The sequence below is a fragment of the Camelus ferus genome, chromosome 2, assembly GCF_009834535.1.
Source record: "Camelus ferus isolate YT-003-E chromosome 2, BCGSAC_Cfer_1.0, whole genome shotgun sequence".
NCBI classification, from domain to species: Eukaryota; Metazoa; Chordata; class Mammalia; order Artiodactyla; family Camelidae; genus Camelus; species Camelus ferus.
This window is the reverse complement of record NC_045697.1, coordinates 83,514,463-83,532,820: the sequence shown is the minus strand read 5'-3', so window position 1 is coordinate 83,532,820 and position 18,358 is coordinate 83,514,463. Positions and strand designations below refer to the sequence as shown.

The following is an 18,358-nucleotide window of genomic DNA, read 5'->3' as shown; positions in this document are numbered from 1 at the left end:
GTGGTTCTAATTTTACACAAAAGGGAACTGAGGCACAGAGGCTAAGGGACCTGGCCAAGGCTGGTAGGTGAGGAAGACGGGATGCCAGGTCAGCCCGTGTCCTCAGTGGATGCCCTCACGGCCCCTACAGGAGACTCCTCTTCTCCCCATGGTCCTCAGCTCAGGGAACACACCATTGTGAGGCCAAAACCTTAGGAGTTATCCTTGATTCCACCCTTTCTTGAAGCTCCCCATGTACCATCCCTTGGCAAGTTCTTTCAGCTATTTCTCCAAAACAGATCTCAAACCTGGTCTTCTCACCATCTTAACCACTGTTATTACTCACCTTCTTTCGTTATTTTCCTACAGTCCATTCTCCATATGACAGCCAACATGATTTAAAACCAACAAACCTAAATCTGACCTTATCACTACCTTGCCAAAGATCTCCAGTAGCTGCTACCTGAAATTAGAATAAAATCCAAACTCCTCTCAAGGAGAAGGGCAGGGATCTGCCCTTCTGGAGTAATCTTGCTGCAAGCCCCTTCCTGTCCCCTATGCTCCACTCCTACTGGCCTCCCCTTCCTCGCTCTCGGCCACGCTAAGCTTGTTTCACAGCATCTCCCTTTGTGTGGAACTCTCTCACCACAGATCTTTTTATTCACTGCAGGCTTGTCTCTTCTTTCAGGTCTCAGCTTAGATGTCAGAGAAGATGTTCCTATCCAGCTTCTCCCAAATCACAAGTCTCATAGTGCCCTGTCCCCTGCCCCCACTTCCTCTCCACTCTTGATCTCTCTTGTCTCATTTTTTTCATAGCACTACCTGAGAGTATTTTGTTCATTTGTTTATGTATTCACTGTCTGTTTCTTCTCTTCAGAGGGGTGAGATGTATGGGGTCAGTGAACTTGTCTGTCATGGTTACTGCCATCTCCCCAGCTCCCAGAAGAATGCCTGGCCCACAGTAGACACCAATTAATATTTTTGGAGTGGATAGCCAAAAATGGTCTCATTTTCTTCCAGCTAATTTTTTTTTTTACCTCTAAGGTATTTAGAAGAACTAGTTTTACTCATTTTAGAAATTTTTCCAAAATGTTACTCAAATAATCTCTCCTAGTACATGATATGTTCACATAAAAATAGCTTAAATTTATTGTGGGCCTACAGGAATTAGGCATTTGACATACACTGTCATTCTCACAGGCAACGTACACGCTGTGAAGTAGGTGTTGTTCTCATTTTAAAGATATGGAAACTGATGGTGCGAGGTTGCCCAGGGTTACTCAGCTAGAAAGGGAACAGAGTTGAGATTTGGACTCGGGTTGATCTGTCTGACTTTAGCTTCCAAGCTCTTTTCAGCAGGAATACTATGTTCAGCTATGCAACTGGCAAGAAACAGTAAATAATCAGAAAGATGAAGTGATGATGAGCTTTTCAGTCTATGAAAATGTGAAAGCCAAGTGGAGAATGGTTGAGATCTACAAATGGTTGAGGTTGAACATAGTGATCACAGATTTTGTAAGGGCTGGGAAATTTAATTTTATTTCAAATTAAAAGTAAGCTTACAGAACGGACTCTAATAACAGCCGGTAAAGAGTAATTATATAAATACCTTTAAATATTTTAAATGTTACGTTATAAATTGATAATGAGTTAACTCAGGGAAACCAGAGAGTCCTGGAATTATATCTCTCACCTGAGGAGGCTGAATTCAGGGAGGCCAACCACACCTTCTCACATACACCCTTGGGTAGAGCAGTGAGGGGAAGCTTACCATGTGGATGGAGGGCAGAGTTCTAGCTCTTGGAAGAGGGTGTTCTGCTCACCGTCCTTCCCCATAGTTACTCTGTTCCAATCAGTTGGTGCTGGGCTTCCCTTAGTAATGTTTTTAAAAATCTCACAAGTTTGCATATTTGAAAACAAAGAAAATTTATTTTCATTTTGGACAAAATGAACAAACAAACAAGCCTAGCCCACTCTAACTGTAGCTTCTAAAAGACAAATGTTCAAAGCTTCCTAACGTAAAATTTCGTTTCTTCATTCAAAAATAATCCCCTTGTTAATGACTTTTTTCTTTTTGGAGGGGGGAGGTAAGTAATTAGGCTTTTATTTATTGATTTATTTTTAATGGAAGTACTGAGGATTGAACCCAGGGCCTTGTGCATGCTAATCATGTGCTCTACCACTGAGCTATACCCTCCCTCAATTAGTGATTTTTTAAAATCATCTGGTGGGGTACCTCTATCCCACCTATAATTCAGCCCGAACCTTTGTGATTCCTTTCATATCTTTGTATAAGCACATTCAGTTAGACTTGAAACACAAAGAATATGTCCCAAACTTCTCTCCCTCTCCCCACCTCCTGCCTGTCTTTCTTTGGTCCTTCCTTCCTCTTTACTCTTCCCCTCCCCCCACAAAATACCATTTCTCTAACCTCGTTCTTATAAACCTGTTACTCACGGCCCTCTTTGCCTCTGGAGTCCTTCTTCCTGAAAGATCACAGAAGCAGTATACTTTCATTACTTTGTCAAAATTATCCACTGCCTTCCTCTTAGGCCATACAAAGCCATCTATTTATTAGAATCACTCCCTCAAATCATCTACTTCTTGTGCCTTCAAGTAACATCTACTCTGTTCATCTCCACAGGAAGTTTCACATGTATACATATTGACTGAAATACTGTCACACAGTCTTGGTGTATGGCTCAAAAATAAGTGAAAGTAGGTACTCTTCAAGCATGAGGTTGAAATCAATCATAAGACTATTAATTCTGTTATGACCGCTTTCCATTATATATGTGCTTTTATATGTAGAATTAAATATTTCTATACAAAATTATTTTAACATGCTTTCTACAGAGGAAGATAATAGGGCCCATGTCTTTGGATTTTGCAGGAATAGTGAATACAATTTATTGAAGCCAGCATTTCTCCACACTTGCATGTCTGCCATCTACATTAGAATCATCTAGGTGAGCATATTAGACATAGATTCTTCTATTCTCCCCAGATCTACTAGGTCAAAATCTGTGAGTGTGGGATTGGGAAATCTGCAATTTGAACAAGCATTTTTAAATGATTATTTTGCCTTTTCTGATTTGGAAACTCATGAAAATAGTCTCATCTTGATGAATGATTAAATACATCTAAACATTTCCGAGTGAAAGACTGTTTAACATGAAACTAGTGGCAAATTCTAGGACTGTTCCTTTAAAAAATACTATGTAGCACTCTGCTTTTTGTTCATTTATAAGTTATAAGTCAATTCATCACTGGTGACTTAAAAAATATGTCTGTTTGGGGCTCATCAACAATAAAAATTCAGTTATAAATCATTGACTGTATCACATATGAGTGGCTTAAAGGGGTGGCTTATGTTCAGTAATGATTTTGCTCCTTAGAGGCATTCGGTTGTAATAGAGAACCAGTGTGAAAGCTGGGATGGCTTTAAAAGGAAGATCTGCAGTGTATCACCTTCCTAGGCTGTCCTTGCTCTTAAAGATGGTGCATTGACATTGTATCAATTTCCAAGCACACAGCATTGAACACCGGCCTCTGCTAAGGCTCTGAATTATCCTGAAGGGCCTCCTGTCACTGACATCCATTAGAGACTGATCCTATTTAGAGAAACAGAACTTTTTTGGGTGCAATGAGCTACTGGGTCTTCACTGAGAATGGCAATTGAGTCTTCGTTCGTTCTTGTGAAGTTGCAAGTGACAATGATTTTGGAGATCTAGTTATAGCAATAAAGTTCTAACAAGAATGAAAAATTCATCTCTCCTTTTCCATTATTCATTTGCCCCTCAGTCAGACCAATGACAATGCTTCTGTATCAGATAAGAGATAACAGAGATTGGGAAAGTATTTTCTCTTCTCTCTTTAATCCCTTTAAATGCTTACTATATTTCTAGAGCAGATGAGCAAATTATGCAAAAATATTTTGAATATTAACTTAAACTACTTATTTGGCAAAGCAAATACACTAGAGTTAAAATGAGTCTGCATTATAATGCCTTCTTTCTCTTGAAAATATTGTCAGATAATTTTTGTTAAAATTTTATATACAAAATTTCTTAAAGGTATTTTTCAGTAGTATATCAGAAATCCAATTCTGACAGGATACAAGTATTAACTATTTTGATGACAGCAACTTTAACCTTTGAATGGCTTATTGTCGAAACTACTCAATTCATTTACTCAAGGGTATCAAGTCAGTTGTCTTTCTATGTGAATTCACTTTGTTTCTTAGGATTCCTAAACAAGGAACAAGGAATGGCTCTGTTATATGTTGTGCTAGTGTATACAGATTATTGAATTCAAGATAAAGAGTAGTGAAGAGCTTCTTCTTTTTCTTCTACTTCTTTTTTTTTTTCTTTTTTTTTTTTTAAGATAGATCATTGTTCAGTGCCCCAACCAGCTGGCTTAATGTGTACATGCAGTTTTTTCTTATTTTGGAAAGCTGATTCTACTCAGTATATATAGTTCAGAGAAAAAAATAGAGACAGCAAGTTACGTAAAAATAAATATGTAAATCTAAAGGGGGAGAAAAGCATTGCTGTACCAATCCAAATCCCAGGGAATCAAAGCAAGGGAGCGAAAGAGAGAAAGGAAAAGCAGATGGACTAGAACTCCATTGTTGTTTTTGGACTGGGGTAATTAAAGGAGAGCTTCTGAAGAGGGAAAAGTAATAAAATAAGGACCCAGAAGCTGAGGTGGGTGCAGGAACACAAAAGAAGTCAAAGAGGATAAAATGGAAAGAGGGAAAAAAAAAGTATAATGCAACTGGCAACCAGTCCTTAAGTAGCCGGTAGTCCTGGTAAATTGGCTTTTAAAATTGTTTTTTAATTAGTTTCATAATGGATATACTTTCAGAAAAATGACCTTAGAAACTACTGAAACAGTGAATTGGTGATAATCACATATCTGCTCCTAAGGAGCAATCTTTGGAGAGCTAAATTTCTGAAACTGCCCAAGTGAATAAAGGGTACTTGCTTGCTGGTGTTAACCTGCAGAGTGTAAGGGGATAGGAAGAGTTTATGAGCACAATGATTTAATCTTTGGTTAATTACTATTGACTCAGAGAGCTAAATTAATTATTTGGTCATATGTATGTCACCGATGAGAACAGGAGCTGTCTTTTGGGGGATTGAGCAGCTACAAGAACTGCTGGTGTGATTACATGAAGAGCATAGTCTGTGGCAGAATATCCACAGGGAAAATCCCTTCCCTCCCCCCTGTTCCCTCCCCTCCGCGAGATAAACATGTGCTGATCCCTGAAACCCGTTATCTGGTGAGAAGGATCTTACAGATGTGATTAAGTTAAGGGCTCTGCGCTAGGGATTTATCCAAGTGGGCTAATCTAATTACACGGGTCCCTAATCAGAGGGAGATGGGGCTATGAAAAAAAGGCACAGAGAGATGTAACATTGCTAATTTTGAAGATGAAGGAAGGGAACAGGAGCCAAGAAATGTGTGCAGACTTTAGAAGCTGGAGAAGAGGCAACAGATTCTCCCCTAGAGCCACCAGAAAGGAACACACCACTGCCAGCACCACGAACTTAGCCCAGGGAGACCCACATGGGACCTCCAGCCTCCAGAACTGTAAATTAATAAATCTGGGTTGTTTTAAGCCACTAAGTTGGTGGCAATTTGTTACAGCAACAAAAGAAAACGAACACATAGCTATTTTAGTAATTGGTGTAATTAATAATTGTAACTATGAATTATTATTTATAATAATTATAATTATTAATATGGAAATGAAGAAGCACCTAATCTTTTAAGGGAAAAGTTCAGTATGTACCAAATGAGTAAATTAAAAAAATTTTTTTAATTATAAAGTTTTTTTCTATATATATAGTTTTATTAAAGTATAGTCAGTTTACAATGTGTCAATTTCTGGTGTACACCATAATGCTTCAGTCATACATGAACATACATATATTCATTTTCATATTATTTTTCACCATAAGTTGCTACCAAATGAGTAAATTTTAATCCTTTAAAACTTTTAGTACACTTAGAAGTTTCATAAGACTAGTTGACTATGTTTCCTTAGTCTACAAATGTCAAGTAGGTCTCATAATTTATTCTAGATTAACATTGTGATTTTAAGATCTATTTAGTATCTGAGCTACTGTTTCATTACGCATAAAAGGTCTATAAAAGAATAAAAAAAAGTTTAGCTATTAATTCATTCTTCCTATAGACTAAGAGACAATATACTAGAATTTACTTCATTTTTAAAAAATTCATTTGTGTGCTCAAAAAAAATGTTAGGAATGCCTATATATAAAGCATATTAAAACACCAAAGGGACTGTAAAATCTGAGTATGTACAGAGATAAAAAGTTAAATTATCTGAATTATGGGCAATTTCTATTCTTCAGTTGAGTTAGCACCATAATTGTATCTGTCATTATTGCCACCCTAATTCAATCAAAACTGCTAAACTGATAATAGTTACCAGAACTGCGAAGTGCCTAGAAAGAAGACACTAGTGCATAGGAAGGTGAACTTGTTAGTCATATCTTCAAGTAAGATCTGCCTTGGCCAAATCATTGCAGTTACTTGAGTCTAAGGTATTTCAAGAAGTGATTGATGCTAATTTTTGTTCCAAACTTATAATGAAATCCAGGTCAAAGCTTCAGATATAACCCATCAAATTACAATAGATTCTATCTTGTATATAACTTGCTATAAAGTAGAATTTAGGAGGAAGGATTTGACATGGAAACCATAGTACTATATTAGGGTACAATTAGGGAGCAGCGTGTGGTGGGAAAGCTCAGTTTCTGGAGCCAGGTGGAGTAGCATTTTATATCCTGGAACTGTCACTTGCTGGTTGAAAGATCTTAGGCAAGTCAATCTTAGTTAGTTTGTGAACCTCATTTTCTTCATGTAAAGTGATGGTACTTATAGTCATTGTTTTATAGGATTTTTCTGAGAATTAAATGATAATAAATATAAAACACAAAACAATGTATGTACTTAATAAATGTTACCTAGTTTGGGAGTAGCTAAGTACCCCCAAATATATCATCATAAAATAATTACATCTTTTATGAGCCTATAAGCCATCAGCACAGAAATTCAAAAGAAAATATTTTGATTTTATTGTTTGATTTATTTCCAAGAATTATGGAATGTTTGAAAAAAATCAATCCAAGGGAGGACATAACCCAATAACCGGCATATAGTAAAAGTTTCTCCTTTTCTTCACTTCTTTTACAGAAAATTGTGTTTCATTATTCATCAGTGTACTCCTCGAAATCCTTATCACAGCACCTAGTGACTTCCAGACTGAGCTGAATATATCTAGAACCTAACTCTGTACTCAGGATTTTCTTCTTGTAATTTTCTGCTTACCCAGTGTGTAAAACTTGTCATTGCCTAGTTGAACTTTAGTACTGCCTATGATGGCCCTGTTGTTTATCATGCTTGGGAAGGATTCATTGTATCAGACCTTTAAAATGCAATTAGTCACCAGATATTCTGTTTATACATTCATGGAGAGTTCAGTAACAGCATTTTGTATCCTTTAAATAATTTAGAACTCATTATCTGAGAATGCCATTTCATAACAAATAATTCTTTGATATTAACAGTAACAGAGATACAATCCATCCCACAATGTAACAAATTTAATAAAATGTTTTAAGTGTAAGTAGATTATGGATATGAAATAGTTTTTCCCTTTGCTAAACTATTTTCTTACTTCCCCATGCTAAATTATTGTCAAAAATTATTTCTGGAAAATTATTTCCTTAATATAATTGTTTTTTAGTTGTTAGCACACTATGGCTATTTGATTTTGATAATATTGAGAATGATGTATTTTCCTATATATTATAAATCACATTATATCAAATTTAGAAATAAGTATTCCACCAAACCAAAAGAAAGAGAAACATGTCATATACATTCATAAGAACAGTCCCAAATAGCCTAACTTTTGGACAATTATTAAACAATTAGGGACCAGTGGGATTCTGACACATTTTACAACCACAAACATTCAGGTGACTTCTTGGGAGCCCTATTTTTCCTAGAACAAGCAGCAATGGTTATCCATGAGGGAACAATCAACTAAGCATTGTAAACTCAACAAAACTATCTTTCAAAGACAAGGGCGAAAAAAGAAATTTGCATTTCATAAAATTGGAGAGAGTTTACCATGAATAGACTCTCATTAAAGGAACATCTAAAGGATGTGCTCCAGGAAGAATGAGATTCATTCATTCAGCAGATATATATGGAGCTAGGCACACTTCTAGCTGCTGGGGATACCTCAGTGAACAGACAGATGAGAAAATCTTGCTGTAGTCGAGTTTACATTTTAGTAGCCAATGCCACAAACCAACATAAATAAGTAAATACATATAGTATGTCCAGTAGTGTGCTGTTGAACCTTTAACAACTGGCTGTTTGGGAAAAAAAAAAGCCTGAATTTGTAGCATTTGCCAATTTCTATGGTAATACTATGCCCATGCCAAAATGTCGAACTACTGCCATGTTATTGAAGCTGGGAAGAGATGTACACAATTGACCTGGTGAGCATGTGTGTGCTGATATCAGCACGCTATTGATGATCATAGGTGGCAGGGGTGAAAATAGCAGGAAAAGATGAGAAGGTTTGTGGATTGCAATTTTAGAGAATGGTCAGAGAAGACGTCACTGACAAGGTAACATTGAGCAAAGACCTGAAGAAAGTCAGGAAGAGAGCTATGTACCAATTTGGGGGAAAACATTTTAGGCAGAAAGAGCAGTGTGTGCAACTCCCTGAAGCAAGAGCTGGAACAGCAAGGAGGATAGGGAGGTGAAGAGTGAAGAGTAGGGGAGCAGGGCGTGTGACCAGGGAGTTAAGGAGAGGCTATAAAAGACTAAGAATTTTGGCTTTTAGGGTTGGGGAGACCGGAAGTCACTGGACGGTTCTGAGCAGAAGGAGGACATGAATTGAATTATATGTTAATGACATCACTCTGGCCTATTTATTGAAAAGGAATAGGTTGATCTAATCAAAAAGTTGATGGTAGTACAAATAATAATGTCTAATATCTGGGATTAAACAACAACATAGTTAACATTCAAAACAGGAATGGTTCATCAGTCAAAGGAGAGTGGACACGATTGGAGATAAAAGTACTTTGTACTTTTTGACTAAGGTGTGAGGATATTAATGTTAGCACTTGCTTAGCACATATGTTTACATTTCTTGAGAAACTACTAGTGGAGATAAAATATATATATTTCAAACCAAGAATGGGTAGAAAAAAGAAGAAAACTGACAATAAAGGCAATAAAGGACAGAGGGAGAGAAAAGAAGAAACAGAACAACTGGGACAAATATAAAGCACAAAATAAAGTAGCTGTGAAATTAATCACATCAATGACCATATTAAAAGTATGTAGACTAATCTTGTTAATTAAAAGTCAAATATTGACATAGTAGATAAAAAGCAAAATTCATAGAAAGTTGTTTTCAAAACTAATTTATGGGGGGAGGGTATGGCTCAGTGACAGAGCACATGCTTAGCATACATGAAGTCCTGGGTTCAATCCCCAATACCTCCATTTAAAAAAGAAACTAATTTATAATGTAAAGACAGAAGAGAGAACAAATATAAAGATGAGATAAAGTATAATTTTTACAGAATAAGCAAAAAAAGGTAGTGTAGCTATATTAGTATTAAGATAACCACAGAATAATAAAATATTAAATTAATATATAAATATGTACACATACACATCCTTAAATAGCATAGCTTCAAAATACATAATGTAAAAATTGACAGAAAAACAGAAATATTTACAATCCGCTATCAGAGCTGGAGAATTAAACACACCCAATTTGGTAACATCAAGTAGCATACCCCATTCCTTCCCCTCCCTCCAAAAGAGATCAAAACAGGAAGAACACAGAAGTTAGAACAACACAGTTAACAAAGTTGAGCTGATAGGTACACCTTGACTGGAGACTATGTTGTTGTCAAGTACACAAGGTATATTGTGTCTGGTCATAAAGTGATTCTAGCAAATGTAAGGTATTGGTATCAGACAGACACATGCTTCCAGAGTATAATGCAATTATAATGGATATTAGCAAATAAAAGATGAGAAACATCAGAGATAATGGAAAGGAATTTGAGAAATATGAGTTTGGAGGGAAAAAGAGATTGGTGCTATGAACGGGCCTTGACATCCATCCAGAGCATGGTCCATAGAGAACTATCTGGAGAAATTTGTTTCCCTTCTTTTTCACTTATGACAGAATAACTGATAGCAGTCGCCTTGCCCCTGCCAAACATTTGGAATGTCAGGTTCTTTCTCAATGATTTTCCGTAGCCTCTGGCTTGATCGCAGCTGGGGCAGGGAGGGTTCTCGTGAGAGGGTGAAGTCAGGCAGCACGGAGGTCCCTTCACACTCCAGTTCCAGCCCTGAGGGTCAGCTTTTAGCAAGATGGAGAAGTCAGCCAAGTCTGACTCCTAAGCCGGATACCGCTTAGTTCACGGGTCTGTACGGCTTCCTACTGCTATTTTCAGCACTTCCTTTTCCCTAGGCGCTCTGAGACCTTCAGTTAGCGTGGAAAAGAATGAAAGTCACTCCTGGCATTGTATCAAAGATTGAAGAACTGTCCTCTCTTATACGGCCACTTAAAAATGTAGATTTCAGGGGTAATCTACAACCAGCCAAATTAAGGAATAGTGAAGGGCGAGGGGACAGTGGGAAAGGTTGGGGTGGTGAGGAGAGGGAATGGCCGCGGGTCCCTCCAATCGGACTAGAGGCTCTTTAGTGTGTTCGGTTGCGGCCGGGCTGGTTCTTCATTTTCTCATGGATGTTAGAAAGTTTGTCAAAGTTAGAAAGAGAATGTGTGCCTATTACAGAAAGAGAAGGCGGGAGAAACAGGCGTGATCATACAGCTCTTCCATTTGTTCCAAGTCTAGCCGCAGACAGTTCTGTAAAGCCCTGAAAGTCCACTTTTATCAGAGTCTCCTCTCTTTGCCACTTCCCATCTATCTTAGGGGTGGAACGTTACATGAAATGGTGTGAGTCTAAAGCTCTAATGAATCTTAGGCCAAGAGCGAATTCATTCTTGTAAGAGAGAATTTGAATTGTTAGTATTCATTCGGTCGTGCTGTGCTTTCATGTGTAACTTTAAAATGCTTTCACGGGAGAAGCAGCTATTTATACACCACTTTCCCTCTCCAGAAGCCCTTTCTGTAAGCTTAGTCTCAGGAAGTTTGAGGATAGGTCTTAGAACACTAGGAACTTGAATATTCTAACATCACAAAACTAGTCCATGGTGAATTAGAGGCAAGCCTTGTCCTTGTAGTTCAATCACACACACACACACACACACACACACACACACACACACACACACACACACACACTCCTTTTCCTGACTTCAATTTAATTGAAAGTAGTACTGCCACTTTTGAAGAATATTTTAATTGTCCAAACTATGTTCTTTGGTTCCTTAAGGGCTGTGGCTTGTGGGTTGTAATTTCTGCAACTAATGAAGACAACACCTTAGGTGTGTCGTTTATTTCCTTCCTCTTGAAGAGCCATATATTTTGTGCCACATCACAGTTTCTTCTGTTGCTTTGAGACTCTTTAAAACATGCTCATATTATTCAGTAGCTAGGCAGGTAAAAACTGTTACTGCATTGCTAATTCTAATTTTCCAATTAAATAAACAGATTTGTTTTTGGTTCCACGTAAGGAAAAAACCCCCCTCTTGCAGTGATTAGCATAGTAGTTAAAATTTATTTATATATATATATATATATATATATATATATATATATATATACACATATATATATACACCATCCTTCTAATTTTGCAAGAAACATTCTATGTTACCTTCAATTTTCTCACATTCCTTTCAATTTTCCAAATACATCAAATAGGGAAAATAAAACACTTGCTCATTAGTGGTAATTATTAAATAAAAGAATTTGATTAAAATGTTTCTATGAATTATGTACTATTAATCACCACATCCATGACCTTTTCTTAGACCACGTGCTCTTGGACCTTCCTAGGAAGAAATCCTTCCCTTGCCTTGGATATGAAGACCTATCATTCCAGTTTGCCTGGGACTCTGAGTTTTAGCATTGAATGTCCTCAGTCCAAGCAAACTGGGATGGTTGGTCACCCCAACTGCAGTCCACCCTCCAGCTAACTACTCTTCTCCCTTTTATATCAAAATTTCTCCACTGAGTATGCCACACTCTCCTCCTCCTTATCTTAACCCTCTAATTTACTCCTGAACTTTCTGCAGCTGTGCCGCGGTCTTGATCACTCCATACCCTGGATTTTGTAAGAGCTCCCGATGACCTTTATCTTTTGCCAAAGGAGACTTGCCAGTTCTTCCCTCAATGGACGCTACTGTTAGAGTTTACACTGCTGGTCACACCCTCAATGAAGCTCTTCATGCCCAAGGTTTCTGTAGCATCATAGCTTTCTGGTCTCTGACTGTTCTTTTTGATTTTATTCATGGGATCCTCTCTCTCCACTTGGTTTCTGAAAGGTGATTTTCCTCAAGATTCTGCACTTGATCTTCTTAAGCCCTCATCACTCTATAAACCCTTTCCCTGGCTGATCTCACATATTTTCACGCTTTGAGCCATTCCCTATATAGAAAGATAATTTCAAGACCTATACTTTCTGCTCAGACTTCTCTTGTGAACCAACTACCTGCCAAACATCTATACCTGTATATCCCAGATGCACTTCAATAAAACTGAAAATTTTAATATGACCTCTAAAGACCTCCACGATGACCTTCTTGTTCTCTCCTCCTTCTTTGTTGTTGGAATACTCAACTGTCATTCACCTATGCTAAACTTTTAATGTAGTCCTTGACTATATGCTCTTTCAGCTCCACTGATCCAACTACCGAGTTGTTCAGTTTTACCTTCTGTATGGTTCTTAAATTGGTCCTTCTGTCTGCTTAGTCTCATTTCCTAGTTTCAAGAAATCTCCTTCTTTTCTCTGAATATCATCGCTCCAGCATCCCAAATCATCATATCACTACAGTCTTGCCTTCTAAATCTGTTCTGCTTAATAGGACTTAATAGTTTTCTGGTGCGCAGCACACAGTGTTGTGTTTCACACAGCATTACTTGTATAAAACCATGCAGGCACCTTTACTGTTGTACTCATGACATTGCAAATAGATCTACCTATTTATCACCCCTACCCCCCCCCCCCCAGCAAGACAGTAGTAGTGTGCTCATTAAGGGGGAGCCACGCTTTTCCTTTGTATCCCTAGTGCCTGCCTCTGTGCCTGGCATCATGTGATTTGGCCATTTCAAGTCCTGAGCAGGCAGCTGCTCAGCACGATCTTCTGTACTTTCTGGGCTTCTGTAACTGTACTCCCCTCCCCTTCTCTTCTAAAAGGATGAGATCATGGTTTATGACTCTATTTACCTACCACCAAAAATACTTCATATGTAGTACACGCTTAATAACTAGTTACAGAATGAATCAATGAAAGAATGAATGAATGAGTGAATGACTATGTTTAGGCTATTGTTTGAGACACAATCATAGATACAGTTTAGAAGTGGTTAAAAAAACCAAATAATTCAAAATACACTTTCTTTTAAGCCTTTAGGTTGATTAGAAAATATATCCCCATCTAGGTGTGAGCAATTCACAAAATATTTTACACATATTAAATTCTTAATGAATGTATTCAGTAAGGTTTTAATTTTTTATACCACTTAAAAATGGCTTAACCTTTAGACCACTAAAGGCATTTTGTATTTTGTATAATTTTAGAGGATATAGTAGGGTTGGCATAAAAAACTCAGAGATTTATCTAGCATATTTTAAAATGGCATAACAACATATTTTGGCAGTTTTAAAGACATATTTCAGAAATAAAACCTTAAAAAACATTTTTGTCATAACATTTTGAAATGGAAAAATTAGGAAGAGAATTATATATTGTTTATAATTTTCAAGGACATAATGTTTAAACTATCAGCTTGGTTTTAATTTAGCTACATTTTCAAAGACTATTTTAGAAGACTAATGAAAACTTAAGTACAACTTCTTTATTAATTCATTTATATTGACTTAAACGGAAGAGTTTATAATGTTGCCAAGAATATGAAGGTTTTTTTTTCTTTTCAGTCTTCACACTCTCTTGTGGTAACATTTAATAACATTTAATGGTCCTTCTGGTATTCTTAGCTCATTTAAGTAGTATGATGAACATTACTATTATTTGCCAGATGCTTAGTGTCTGGAGAAAAGAATACAGTTTTCAACACTTTTTATCCCCATTGGATTTAGTTCTTTATATTTTACCAAAAGGTCAAAGCTGTACAGAAAAAAAAACTACGTATCAAAATCTCTCCTTTCACTTTTATGAGAAATCAATACATAGTATAATAGAGATAGAATCCAAAGGCATTTTGAATGGGAAATGAAGATAAATGAGGATCATTTTAATTTTAAATTCCATTCATATTAAACAGCCAGTTGTTTATGCAATACAATCCATCCACAATAATAACCACCTATCTTTGGATAATTGTTTTCTATCTAGAGGCAGCAGTTTTACACAATGAGAAATCAAATCCAATATAAATGTAGCATGATAGGCTTCATATGTGTACCAGAGGTGTTCAATGAATTTTGAAAGTTAATGCAAACCCTTATGTTTCTACATGAATAAGTATGCTTGTGTATTCACAGTGCTCCATATTTAGTAGTGCTAATTTTTAGAGTTTCAAAAAAGTCATAAGAGAAAATGAGCTGCACATATGACTTCCAAAAATATCTGAACTTGCTACTTATAAGATCTTTAATTCTTGAAAATTTGTGGGAGTATTTATTTTCATTAAAACAAATTCACCTTGATTTCATATTTAAAGGGACTAAAGTCTTAGGTTAGTAATAGTTTACTAAGGTAGATAACTGCACTGGACAGTAATTAAACAAAGTGGTTTCCACTCTGTAGTTTTAAATACACATAGAAATATACAAAGAAATGCATTTCCGGATTCTGCCACACTCAGTCCTTTTGTACAATCTTCATTTTTTTCTTGATTCAAAGAAAAAATATATATCTAATTAGTTGTTCTAAGGCTGAGATATAGCCCCATGTCTCAAAAAGAGCTGAGGGTAGCCAACTCATTCCAGTTTGCCTAAGAATCTCCCAATCAAATCAAGTCATAAAACATTATGTCCCGGAAAACGCCTAGCCCCAGGCAACCTACTGAAAGATGAACCAAACTCTGACACTTTGAGATAAGACAGCCTTACCTTCACGTCATTGGTGTTCATTCTTGTACCTTCCTTTCCCACAAAGATATCATCAATATCCACAAGTATGTACCTGTCCAAGGACAATGTCAGCCTCTTCCCTGACAAGAAGGAAACAGCATCTATGAAGATGAGCTTGTGCAGCCAAAAGTTCAAGTTGTTGCCAAAAAGAACTCTTTGAATTCCATCATGGAGCCCCAGGTCATGTACAACGGTGGCATAAAAAGCACCTTTAGAGATGGGAGGAGAAAGGTTTTCTGGGGTCTTTACTTTGGCAAATATTACTGGTTGGTAGGCTGAGTGATTAACCTGGAAAACTGTCCAGTCACTTCCCGGTAAAGAACCTTTTTCAAGCTTAGAAGATTTGGTCACATGAAGCAACGGAGAATGAGGATTAATACAACAGCCTTTCACAGCAAGGTTTCCATAGAGAGAAAAAGGGAAACCTTTCAGCTGAAAGCTCTGTAGGCTCTTCTCACTGGTTTTGTGGAATCCAATGACGCCTACCCCATATTCGGCACAGTATTTATCCAAAAGGCTTCGATTCCAAGAGTCCATATTTATATACTTTAAAATATTCTCGTAAATAATGAGAATATATTTGCCTCTAGTTTTTTCTGTAAGTGCTGGGAGATCCCCTTTTCCGGGAGCAATTTCAATGTGATACTGGAATCGACTGGATTCTAGAATCATAATGATGTCTTGACCAAGTGACGAGTACTGGCTTTCCACAAACACCAGCACGGTGGGGTCTGTCCTCGAGGCATCCGAGAGCTTCCCTGTCTTCACTTCCATTAGCCTATATGGTAAGTGCTGGAAGTCCCCGCAGTCTACTTCTGCAGCCATCTCAGACAGCTCACTTTCCTGCTTGTAGCCACTGTACAGGTAGTACGCAGAAATAATAATGCTCACCATACAGAATGTGGCAAGCAGAAGAACCGTCCTTTGAAAGTGTCTGTGCAGCTTCAGGATAAAACTCATGTTGTATATACTTTGCTCAGGCCGTTCCAACAGAAGCACCATAAACAAAATGAAAGAAGAAAAGGTGGTGTTTCAGATACTTCCAGTCTCAGTCAATAGTTTATGTCACCATTGCAGCACATTTGTGTCACTGGATCAGGACTCACAGAAAATATAGTCTGAAAAGTAGAATAGAATAGAAAATCAAACATTCAGTCTGCAGCATTAAAATGAGCGAGTTTTCATCCTGTTAACTGGTCCCAGGGGCAACCTGTTAGGCAGATGAACTGATGTATGAGAAGTAAGAATGCCTCTCTTTCCTTCTCCCAGATCTGGATGAGGACATGGGACGGGTAAAAAGAGGAAAAGGACTCCATTGAACATAAGGTCTCTGTCCCTAGTGTAGAAAAGGCATTGGGCTAACAAGGAATTTCCTTTTACTCACTGAGCTTTGCATCAAACTCTAGATCAAATAGACCTGAGACCACAGAGAGGTCACTTGAGCATACACTGCTACACCATGTAATACAGGCTCACGCTATTTGTGTTTAACTACATGTGCTGAAAATTCATAAAAGCTTGGATATATTTCATTAAATGCTACAATTAAGACATTAGTTTCTGCTTTTTGGAGAAGCTCAATAATTGTATGAAAAAAGTACTGTAAAAGTGTTTTCAAAAAACATAATGAAAACACCTGAAACTTCATGAAACACCTTGTTATGCTATAATTTCAAATCCTTTTCAGGTTTTAGTAACCTTTGAAAAATAATAGGAAAGAAACATGGGTGCTTCCTAGAGCAGAAGTTTATTTGAGTCTTCTTGGTCTTGGCACTTTTCAAGGAGATATCATGGAATACAGAAAAAGTTAAGAGGGGTCTGATTATTGTCCAGAAGGCAGGCTGAAAGCTAGCTGTAAGACAGCTGAAAGCACTGGTGGAGAAGATCATAGCTGGTGTTTTTCATAATATTAGGGTTTATTGCACTTCTGCATTTTATTCATTGCCACTTTGGCCCTGACACCCTCTGAGTAAAATGATAAGGTTAGAATAAATGATCACCAAGACTCTAAAATTTTCTGATATTCACCTATGAAATATGCAATGAGCAATATTTGAATAATATATATTTATATTTATGAATAATATAATATGCATTATAACTGCCAGATGTTTATAGGATAAATATCCCATTTCCCCTGTAAATTATGTATTGTACTTTATTCATTCAAATATTTAGGGAATCTATATCATTCATTCAAATTTTTATGCGGTAACTATCTTTGTGTTTAAAATATAAATTTCAGCAGAATGAATTTCTTTAAAGGGTCTAGAATTATTAGGTAGAGACGGTGACTCAAATGACAAACAATAATGTATGGGTTGTTGATCAGAGACAAATGTCTGTCACAGGATGTGAGAAGAAAGATGCCATGGCAAGTAGGGGAGCATGTAGTCTGCAATGCAGGGAGGGGGGTGTTGTGTGTTGGATGTGGGGCAGAGCCTTGAAGGATGAGGGGAATATGAATAGGCATTTGAGATAGGTGGAACTTTTAAAAAATTTTTAATTAAGTTAAAAAAATTTATTGATGTATGGTTGATTTACAGTGTTTCAGGTATATAGCAAAGTGATTCAGTTATGCATATTTACATATAAAAACACATATTCTTTTTCAGATTCTTTCCCATTTTAGGTCATTACAAGATATTGAATACAGTTCCCTGTGCTGTACAGTAGGCCCTTGTTGTTTATTTTATATATAGTAGTTTGTATCTATTAATCCTAAATTCCTAATTTATCCCCGCCTTCCCTCTTTCCCCTTTGGTAACTATAAGTTTGTTTTCTATGTCGGTGCATCTACTTCTGTTTTGTAAATAAGTTCATTTGTTGAGACAGAGGGAACTTTACAGAGGCAGGCGTAGTACAATACTGGGCAAGGGACACTCTGATGAAGAGTTGAAGGAAGGAGTGAGGAGGACCTAAAAAATAAATTGTACAAAGTATGGGTAACTCAGATTACAGAGAGTTTAGACAGCACAGAAGTTCATCACTGAGAAATCCTGTAGGGAGTCACTAAACTTTCCTGATTGGGGAAATAACATGATAAAGATGAGATTTTCGGGGAAAATGGATT

General features: G+C 37.0%; 1 protein-coding gene across 1 annotated transcript in view; it reads right to left on the bottom strand.

Moving 5' to 3' along the window:
• NDST3 (N-deacetylase and N-sulfotransferase 3) overlaps window positions 1-16,782 on the bottom strand; it is a 133,972-nt gene extending 117,190 nt beyond the window's left edge. The window contains exon 1 of the mRNA XM_032462383.1: window positions 15,265-16,782. Coding sequence (XP_032318274.1) covers window positions 15,265-16,287 — 1,023 coding nt within the window. The 5' untranslated portion in view covers window positions 16,288-16,782. The remainder of the gene's footprint in view (window positions 1-15,264) is intronic.
• Between the last annotated feature and the right edge of the window lie 1,576 nt (window positions 16,783-18,358).